This window comes from Saccopteryx leptura, chromosome 5 (assembly GCF_036850995.1).
Source record: "Saccopteryx leptura isolate mSacLep1 chromosome 5, mSacLep1_pri_phased_curated, whole genome shotgun sequence".
Lineage (NCBI taxonomy): Eukaryota > Metazoa > Chordata > Mammalia > Chiroptera > Emballonuridae > Saccopteryx > Saccopteryx leptura.
The window spans coordinates 57,375,400-57,386,564 of NC_089507.1; the positions used below are offsets into that span (position 1 = coordinate 57,375,400).

Below are 11,165 nucleotides of genomic sequence, written 5' to 3' on the forward strand. Positions count from 1 at the left end.
AGGTTAAATAGTGTATGTGAACCAAGGTCATACAGCTCAGTGGTGGGCTTTTGGGTTTAGCCCAGATATTTCAGAATCCAGAATCAGCTCTCTCCAAAGCATCCTGCTGTCTTTCAGGTTAAGGCCCTTGTGGGTAGTCATGTCCATAGTCAGCAGCTGCTACCTGCCCAAACATCACACCTGTCTGGCCTCTCAAGTGTACCTCAAATGTACCAGGCTGATACTCTTTGTCCACTCTCAACCTTCTTAGAGCATCCATTCTACATAATATCTCCAGTCCAAATTTCCTGCACTCTTAATAGCTTATGCTTAGATCTCCACCACAACTACTTAAGGCTTTATAAATATTTAAACATATATACTTTTAGAATATGAAAAAGAGGACTCTTCCTTTTTTTTCTGGGTGTATATCTCATTTGAATAGAACTATTCTTCAGGATTAGGAAATAAATTTCATTCCACATAACTCTATTAAAGATTTTATTTATTGGTTTAGAGAGAGGGGAGAGAAAGAGGAGGAAGAAGCAGGAAGTATCAACTTTATAGTAGTTGCTTCTCATGTGTGTCTTGACCAGGCAAGTCCAGGGTTTTGAACCAGTGGCCTCAGCATCCCAGTTCGATGCTTTATCCACTGCATCAGCCCACATAAGTCTAACAAGCAAAGGTGGATTTAACAGTAGGCACGTGCCCAGTGCGCCCTGACTTCTGAAGGACCACGCAAAACCCCAACTTTACACTTTTTTCTAATGACACCAAGTGTGCCTTCATATGTACAATTTTAACATTAATAGTACATAATATTTTTTATTTATTTAAAAATATGGTTAACATGTATTTTGATTTTCCCTGTCTCTCTCTCTTTTTTTAAGGGGCCCAATATTTTCTTCTGCACCCGGGGCCTCAACCGACCTTAATCTGTCTCTGCTTATAAGTCAATATTGTTATAAGGCATTATTGTTGAATTTCCCGTAGAGGTTTTTTTTTCTGTCCCCAAAGAGCCCTTTAAAGGATCTCCTTGTCTTTATTTCAATTACACCTTATCTAAGATGAAAGCCAATGATTAAAGACGTGAGAATTCCTGTTAAGCATACAACAGTTGAAGTATATGTTCAAGACATTAAAAAAATCAACATTTGTTTGATTAATGGTTTATTTATTGATACCATTGTCTTTTTACAAAGAAATTATTTCAGAGTACAAGGTATATATGCCAATACTGCTTTGAACTTACTTATTTGCTTAAAGAGTATACATGTGTGTGTATATATATATATATATATATATATATATATATATATATATAAATGACAAGTGATTATCATGTACCTATATGCCATAACATGTGGTTTCTGGTTTTTAGTTATACACTGTCCACTTTACCTATGAGATGCATGGTAACTGGGTCAAAGAATCTCAAATTAAGGAACATTTAGATTTTTCAGGTGAGTTAATGGAAGGAGCTAGAGGTTCATGATTAGCTAAGACGTTGTGGGGGTGGTATCACCACTGGACAGCACTGAAAGCATCTATAGTGGAAGGAGTAAAAAAATTGGGGAAAGTAGTCTATGTTTAAATTCTGGCCAAAGACATCCTGTCCTATACAATCCACTCAACCTCCCTTTTAAGAGAGTTTCCAAGCCCTGCAGAGGTTAAGTGGGCACCAGCTATGTCTACACTAATCGGTTTTGCTTTTGGTATCTTAATATCCCCTTTCTTCATGAGACCTGGTGAGGTTTTGATAGTCACATTACTTTAAAATCTGAAAAGTTTAATGACATTTAAAGACAATATTTATCTAAAATGAGTTTTCAAAAGGATGTTGGTAGCTTTCTTGTCAGATCATAAAAAACCGAGGATTGTCAGAAACGGTACTAAAGGAATTTTTGTATGGGGAGGGGAAAGGTTGGATACAGGTTGATTTTTAAGCTACTTGGAAGAGTCCCATTTTAAGATTCTACAATTCTAGCTACTTTGTATATTTTATGAATATTCATAAATGTTTAAAAATATCCTTCTTAATTGCCAACGAGGACAAGTTAACATTCTGTCATAACGACAAGGATATGGCATCATCAACCCCACTGCCTTCAGGGACAATGGCCTGAAGATAATAAGTCAAAGAGGTTACCAGGGGTTACTCAATATTGAGGAGCCAATAGAAAGCCACTTCCTGCTCTGAGGAGATGGTCTGGTTGTTCTACCTGTAACCACTGCAACTAAGAAATTATTCAAAACCTAGTTCCACAGTATATGAGGCATGGTGGCAGATTTAGGAAGATAAACTGTGGCCCCTGACCTAAAAGAGCTGACAATCTGGTTGGAGAGATAGAATAAATACAAAAAGTAATTAGAAAACAAGTGCTTACCTCTGTGGTGTAGAGCACAAGTGAAATAGAAGTTTTAAGCTAATTTGTATACAGAGAGTATTATTTAAGGGGCAGGATTGAACTGAATCTTGGAGCCTAGGTCAAGTGAAGATGAGTGGGGAGAAGAAGGCATTCCTTTGGGGTGTTGGGGAAAGAATGAGAAAAGAGCAGACTCAGGTCAGCAAGATCATTGCCTGCGCAGTAGAGGAAGCAGGCACTGAATTGTGGTAGGACAGTGAGGAACTCTCTGGCTTGACTGAGGCAAAGGGGAACAATAGAAATAAAGTGGTAAAAAGAGAGAGAGAGAGAGAGAGAGAGAGAGAGAGAGAGGAAGGAAGGAAGGAAGAAAGGGAGGGAGGGAGGGAGGGAGGGAGGGAGGGAGGAAGGAAGGAAGGAAGGGAGAGAAAGCAGACAGCCTTAGTAGGCAGGATGGAGTCAGTCACATGGCCTCAAAGTAAGACAGAAGGTTCTGAAAGCTAACTGCTAGTGTTCTGCAGTGGTAGTCCCTGGAAACAACCAGCATTTACCTCTCAGATACACTGTGTGAGGCCTGTAGGCTGACACAAATACAGATACTGATGCCATGGCAGCTTTGTGAGATCCAGCTCAATGCCAAACTGCTTGGCTTATCAGCATGCTGACAAACTTGGGGCTTGCTGATAGTACCTCAGAATACTCTCTGGATACCGCAGGCTGCGGTCTAGGGAGCTTGGGCTGCTGTCCCAGGCAGCTGGTGTGTGGGCATGTGTCCTCATGTGGGTGTTCTTAGATCATTCCCTTAAGCATGATGAAATACAGCTGACTGTAGGCGGAAGAATAAGGACAAACTGTAGCCCCTAACAATTCTCAACATTTGGATTTTAAAAGCCACTTTCTGGTTTTAATTACAATTGCTTAATGATGCTTTAAAATTTCTAGTCAGATCAACAAACATATGGATTAAGGTGCCATCCTCTATTGGAATTATTTCAGCATAGTTAAAAAGAACCTTTTTTACACAAAGGTAAAGTGATTGTTTATGTGATCTTCTTTTGATGAAGACGTTGAGATCTTTTAGCCTTCAGAAATTTCCTTCTTTTTAAATTTTTTTTCCCTTTCTTTTGCATTTTCTTTTGGCTGACCTGTAAGGAGAGGGGGGAGGGAAAAGCAGTATTTCTTTATTGTACCATTTCTTCTTTCTTATATTATATTTGATCTCTTCAGACTGTGGCCCCCTTCTTTGTCCTCAAAACTGGTTTAAAGTTGCTTCACTCTCAAAGGGTCTCCTTTTGATTCTCTCTACTTCACCCACTTTGAGGAGGAGGTAAAAGCCTCTAACTGGTCTTCTTTTGTCATTCTCCTGGCTTATTACTATCTTCACTCCAACCTTGCTTAAGACCTAACTGACCCACGCACAACCTTCTGAAGTTGGTACTATTATCACCCACTTTTTACCAGTGGGGAGACTGGAGCTTGGAGAGCATGACTTGCCCAAAGTTGAAGAGCTAGTATGTGATAGGACCACTATTCTGTCAGACTCTGGAAGCCTTGCTCCTGGCTACGTAGTCTGGGGGTAGTCAACCTTTTTATACCTACCGCCCACTTTTGTATCTCTGTTAGTAGTAAAATTTTCTAACTGCCCACCGGTTCCACAGTAATGGTGATTTAGAAAACAGGGAAGTAACTTTACTTTATAAAATTTATAAAGCAGAGTTACAGCAAGTTAAAGCATATAATAACAATTACTTACCAAGTACTTTATGTCGGATTTTCGCTAAGTTTGGCAGAATAAATCTTTCTAAAACAACTTACTATAGTTAAATCTGTCTTTTTATTTATACTTTGGTTGCTCCGCTACCATCCACCATGAAAGCTGGAACGCCCACTAGTGGGTGGTAGGGACCAGGTTGACTACCACTGACTTAGTCTGTAGCCCTCTTTAAACATAATACCTTAGCATGTCATACAGGATTCTTCCCACTTTGTCCTAGTATACTTTTTTACCTCAAACCCTTAATGCAAACGCCATACACATTACTTGAACGCCACACACATTACTTCCTGAACATAGCAAGCTCTCTCATGATTCTATTCTTTTTTTTTTTCATTATGTTCTTACCCTCCTGGTGAACTATACTGCTAACAAAAATTAGGGGATATTCTTTTTTCTTTTTCTTTTTTTTTGACAGAGACAGAGTCAGAGAGAGGGACAGACAAGGACAGACAGACAGGAAGGGAGATGAGAAGCACCAATTCTTTGTTGTGGCACCTTAGTTGTGCATTGATTGCTTTTTCATATGTGCCTTGACTGGGGGGCTACAGCAGACTGAGTAGACCCTTTGCTCGAGCCAGCAATCTTGGGCTCAAGCTGGTGAGCCTTGCTCACACCAGATGCTCAAGCTGGGGACCTCAGGGTTTTGAACCTGGGTCCTCTGTGTCCCAGTCTGATGCTCTATCCACTGCTCCACTGCCTGGTCAGGCAAAATTAGGGGATATTTTATTGCTTCGTATTCATTTTTATAATTTTTTATACACTTATTTTTAATTTTTTTTATTTATTCATTTTAGAGAGGAGAGGGAGAGAGAGAGAAGGAGAGAGAGAGAGGAAAGACAGAGAGAAGGGGGGGAGGAGCTGGAAGCATCAACTCCCATATGTGCCTTGACCAGGCAAGCCCAGGGTTTCGAACCAGCAACCTCAGCATTTCCAGGTCGACACTTTATCCACTGCACCACCACAGGTCAGGCACTTTGTATTCATTTTTAAATATCCCCTAATTATGCTCATAAAATTTAGGGGATATTTTATAGCTTCATATTCATTTTGAAACATCCCCTAATTTTTCTGATTAGTATACTTATCCTTCAAGACCCAAATCAAATGTCACCTGATATGTATGAAAAGTCTTCCTTAATAGTTTGTCCTTGCCCTTCCCTCCAGCAAAATTAATTACTCTTTCTTCTATAACCTTCAAGATTCTTGCCTGACCAGGCGGTGGCGCAGTGGATAGAGCGTCGGACTGGGATGCGGAGGACCCAAGTTCAAGACCCCGAGGTCGCCAGCTTGAGCGCGGGCTCATCTGGTTTGAGCAAAAAGCCCACCAGCTTGAACCCAAGGTCGCTGGCTCCAGCAAGGGGTTACTCAGTCTGCTGAAGGCCCGCGGTCAAGGCACATATGAGAAAGCAATCAATGTACAACTAAGGTGTTGCAACGCGCAATGAAAAACTAATGATTGATGCTTCTCATCTCTCTCTGTTCCTGTCTGTCTGTCCCTGTCTATCCCTCTCTCTGACTCACTCTCTGTCTCTGTAAAAATTAAATTAATTAATTAAAAAAATTCTTGTACATATTTTTTATATTTCACATTGTACTTTAATTTATTGTTAGAATATTTGCTATAGTAAGAAGATACTATATCTTATTACCTTACTATCCTCAGTGCTTACTATTCAGTTCAACACGTATTTATTGTGTTGAATAAGAAAGATAAGCTCCCTACCCTCATTAAACCCACATTCTAATGGTGTGATAGACAAGTGATACTCTATGCAGGAATTATAACAATACCTCAAGTGAGGACATCATTCCAGCAACAAAATAGGAGCATAATAATACGAATTTTTTTAAATGACCTTTAAAGGAACTACATAGATTCTTTGTCTTCCAAACTTAATTTCTAAGAGAAAGAAAATTTTGGCCCTGGCCGGTTGGCTCAGCGGTAGAGCGTCGGCCTGGCATGCGGGGGACCCGGGTTTGATTCCCGGCCAGGGCACATAGGAGAAGCGCCCATTTGCTTCTCCACCCCCCCCTTTCCTCTCTGTCTCTCTCTTCCCCTCCCGCAGCCAAGGCTCCATTGGAGCAAAGATGGCCCGGGCGCTGGGGATGGCTCCTTGGCTTCTGCCCCAGGCGCTAGAGTGGCTCTGGTCGCGGCAGAGCGACGCCCCGGAGGGGCAGAGCATCGCCCCCTGGTGGGCAGAGCATCGCCCCCTGGTGTGTCGCCCCTGGTGGGCGTGCCGGGTGGATCCCAGTTGGGCGCATGCGGGAGTCTGTCTGACTGTCTCTCCCCATTTCCAGCTTCAGAAAAATACAAAAATACAAAAAAAAAAAAAAAGAGAGAAAGAAAATTTTGTTCCTTGTTTTCACTAACCTGTTTCTCCCACTCTTCAATCAATTTTTTCACACTTGTTGAATCTGGGTTTAGACATGTTTGATAGCCATTCTTCATTGTAGCACTACCAAGAAAATAGCAACAAGATTTTTTTTTTAACTTAAATAATTTAAATGCTTCATCTTATTCCCAGAACTCAACTCCCCAATTAGAGTGTACTGTGGCATCACTATAAGCATTGAGACTTCCAGACTTTTTCCTGCCTTAGCATTTTCTAAATGAGTAGGGGGAGTTAGATAAATTTCTAGGATAGTATGTAATCATAAAATTGTTAAAATCCAACAGGTATATGTAATGGAAGAAACTTATATCTAAAAATGATATTGGTTCTTTTGTTCTAGAAATAGCTATTTAAGCTTAACTGAAGAAGCAAAATAGAAAATTTATCAATATACTTACTCTTTTTATAGAAACAACAAAAATCATCATGAATTTTGCCAAATTTTCTAAGGAAGCTACTTAAAACATAAAATATTATCCTAAGAAAAAATTAACAGATTGGTTGAATTCTTAAATTTACTCACAGCAGACCCTCCATGAAAAATTAAGTTTTTTTCCTCTAATTTCTCAGTATAATCTGAGAATAAGAGTAGCCATTCTACATATCATCTTTGATTTAAACTTCAAAAGACTTAAAGTATGCATATACTTTAACTTAGCAATTCTATACTTTAGAAAGGTATGACTTATAGTAAAGAATTTAAGACACAACATTGCCACAATATAAGTTTGATATCAGTAGCAAAAAATTGAAAATAATCTACCTTTTGGCATTGGTCATACAGATTATGGTATATTCATATAATAGAATATAATTTGGCCATTAAAGTGACATTATTAGAAAAAGATGACATTATTACAGAAGATTTACTGACACAAAAAATGTTCATGATATAGAGTTCATGAAAAAGCAGATTATAAAACAGTATGTAGAGTATAATTTCATTTTTTGTGTGTATATAGAGATATATGTTGTATTTATAAATATATGTATATATTTTTTGTGTCTATATATGTACACATAAAGCAAATGAGACTGATCTGAAAAACTACATACCAAGGGGTAACGGTATTTGTCACTTGAGGGTAGGATTATAAATAACATTTATTTTTCTAATTTTGTATTATCTGCATTAAACATTTTCTACAATGAACATGTATTTATTACTTTTGTAATATGTAATTCTTTGTTCTTAATCTCTACCCGAAATTGCTTGTATTTTTAGAAAAGAAAGAAGTAGGCCAGATTTACAGAGGAGCAAGAATCTGAATTTTAAGTGTCTTTATGGGCAAGCATTCCCAGGGTAATAATCACACTAAATTCAATGTTTCTGCCAATATGAAGTATATGTGTTGGATGAGATTTTACTTACATGATTTCAGTTTTTTCACAAGAAAGGCTTGGGGGAAACTGTTCAAGGTTTTTTAATGACTTTAAGTAGATCGTCCCCTGGTTAGTGACCGGGCAGGAACAGCGTCCCTTCCTCATCATTGGGGCTCCTACGAGAAAGAGAAATGAGTAGCACACACCAGTTCTGGGCAATGTCTCAATTTAGGTTATCTCTCAAAATGATACATTTGACTAAGTCATGGTTGTTACTCATTGACTAGGTTTCTAATAATCATTACCACAAACTTTTGAAGTAGTCATTACCTCCATTTCACAGACAAAGAAGCTAAAGTTCAGAGAAGTTATGTAAAGAACAAAGTCACTCAGCTTGTAGAGGGCAGGTGAAGAGTTTGGGTCCAAAGGCATTGCTTGTAATTATCATAGTCTAGAACCTTAGGAAAAAAGATTTTCACAATATTTAATAAATGCCCATTGCAGGCAAGACACACAAATGCATAATTCATGTGTGCTATGTGGACCACAGTTTCCTAAGCAATTGCCAAATCCACTTATTATATGACCTTAGTAGAATGCAATTTGTGTTGGTTCAGACAGAAAGCTCTACATAAAATAACTAGTTAGCACCACCATTCTCATCCTCCCCACTGCTTTGCTTTTCAATAGTGCTTTGAACTTTTGGAAATTCTTTAAAATACACTATCTTTATTCCTTAATATGTTCATCCATTCAGCATATATCTACTCAGTGCTTACTATATGCCATACATCATGAGGTAGGTGAAAAAGCATAACTGTAAATCTCCATTTTACAGCTGAGGAAACTGAAGTCTAGAAAAGCTCACTAATTTGACCAAGGTTACAAACGTAGATAGTAAACAGATTAGGGACAATTTCTTTAATTGTTGAATCTTTAATTGGTTAAGCACAGGTATACTTATCAAGAAACAATATTACGGTGATAAAATTACCTTAGGAGACAGAATCTTTCATCTCATTATCACCCAGTTCAACAAACATTTACTCAATGCTTACAACATACCAGGAATTCACACACCAAGACTGAGAAGACTTTTTTTGATTTGGCAAGTCTAAGATATAAACTTTGGATAATCAACCACATCACTGATAAGCTTTTATGAGTGACTCATATCACTTACTGATGCATGCAAAGCAATTACCTCTATTGGGGCAAATCAAGAGGCTTTTAAAGCAATTTACATCTCTCACTTTACAGCCTAATGTAACTCAGAACCCCTTACCTTGAACTCCAATCAGAGTCAGGAAGATGATACCCAAAAGGAGAGGAACAACACTTTTCTTCATAGTGGTAGAATGGAGTTCTACTGAGTTACTTCTCTATAGGATTTCAAGCCTGAAAAATTCTTTAGAGAACATGCTGTTGGGAATCATATTTATTTGGGAAAGTCTTTTCCCTCCTAAACTCTGATTGGCTGATATTTTTAGCTGATCTAACAAAACTAACCACAAACACTTGTACTGGGGGAAATCCTACTCTTAGATCCAAGGGAATTTCTGCATGCTTTATTTCCACTTCACATAAATGGCTGGTTTATAGTAAGGGATGTGAAACTGGTATCAATGGCAGCTGTTAGCATACTCACAACTGCTCACCTGGGTGAAGTATAGGTTACATAATGACTATAATAATATCGTACAACAGAAGTTGGAGATGTGGTTTACAGATGGGAAGTATTAAAGACCAGACAAGTAATATACTTTCAAATATCTTTACTATTTATATATGACTAGATTTATCTTTCCTTAATTTATGATAAATTAGAAAGCATCCTAATTTCCTTCAGGACCAGGTCATTTCCTACTGTGGTAAGCTCATTTTGTTTATTATTATTATTATTTGTGACAGAGACAGAGAGAGGGGCAGATAGGGACAGACAGATAGAAAGAGAGATGAGAAGCATCAATTCTTTGTTGTGACACCTTAGTTGTTCATTGATTGCTTTCTCATATGTGTCTTGACTAGGGGGCTACAGAAGACAAAGGGACCACTTGTTCAAGCCAGTGACCTTGGGCTCAAGCTGGTGAGCCTTGCTCAAACCAGATGAGCCCGCACTCAAGCTGGCGACCTCGGGATTTCAAACCTGGTTCTTCTGCGTCCCAGTTCAACGCTCTAGCCAGTGAGCCACTGCCTGGTCAGGTTATTATTGTTTTTAATGATTAGATTGATTAGAATAAGGGATCAGTTAAAAACAGACAAATGAGACTACATCAAACTTAAAAACTCCTTTGCATTAAAAACAAACAATCAACAGAGTGAAAATAACAACCTATGGCATGAGAAAAAATAATTGCAAAATGTGTATCTGATTAGGAGTTCATATCCAGAACAATTAAGGAAATTCTACAACAAAGCAACAATAAAATGGTTAAAAAATAAGTATCTCAAATAGATATTTCTTTAAAGAAGATACACAAATGGCCAATAAAGGCAAATGAAAAGATATTCAACATCATAATCATAAAAGTCAGGGAAATGCACATCAAATCCACAATAACATATCACCTCATACTCATCAGGATGCCACTTATCAATAAATAGAAAATAACAAATGTTGGTGATGGTGTGGAGAAGTTGGAACCCTGTGCACTATTGGTGGGAATGCAAAACAGTGCTACCATTATAGAAAAGAATATGGAGGCTCCTCAAAACATTAAATATAGGATGACCATATATGATCCAGCAATTCCACTTCTGGGAATAGGCCCTAAAGAAATCAAAGAAGGATCTCAAAAAGATATCTGCAAACTCATGTTCACAGTAATATTATTCACAACAGTCTTATTTGCAAAAATGAAGTGCCCCAATTGTCCACTGACAGATAAATGGGTGAAGAAAATGTGGTATATACATGTAGTGGAATTTTATGTTGCCTTAAAAAAAGAAGAGAATCTTGTCCCATGCTACGACATGGATGAACCTTAAGGAAATTATGTTAAGGGAGATAAGCAGTGGTGGGATTCAGCCAGTTTCCAATGGTTTGGCAGAACCAATACCTAATTTTTTGTTGAGTTCGGTGAACCGGTTAAAATGGCACTTGTAATCAGTGTTCTAAGGCGGGCGCCTGGGCAGCTGCTCAATGTGCAAATCAAAAATTTACATTTCGGCCCTGGCCGGTTGGCTTAGCGGTAGAGCGTCGGCCTGGTGTGCGGGGGACCTGGGTTCGATTCCCGGCCAGGGCACACAGGAGAAGCGCCCATTTGCTTCTCCACCCCCACACCCTCCTTCCTCTCTGTCTCTCTCTTCCTATCCCGCAGCCAAGGCTCC

The 11,165-nt window shown here is 38.6% G+C and overlaps 1 protein-coding gene across 1 annotated transcript; it reads right to left on the bottom strand.

The window, feature by feature from the left end:
- Nucleotides 1-1,283: 1,283 nt before the first annotated feature.
- CXCL9 (C-X-C motif chemokine ligand 9) lies at nucleotides 1,284-9,234 on the bottom strand. Its single transcript, XM_066385934.1, has 4 exons — nucleotides 9,121-9,234; nucleotides 7,885-8,011; nucleotides 6,491-6,575; nucleotides 1,284-3,487 (listed from the first exon to the last, which is right to left on the bottom strand). Exons 1-4 carry the CDS (start codon nucleotides 9,182-9,184, stop codon nucleotides 3,383-3,385), a joined length of 381 nt encoding a protein of 126 aa, XP_066242031.1. The 5' UTR covers nucleotides 9,185-9,234; the 3' UTR covers nucleotides 1,284-3,382.
- Between the last annotated feature and the right edge of the window lie 1,931 nt (nucleotides 9,235-11,165).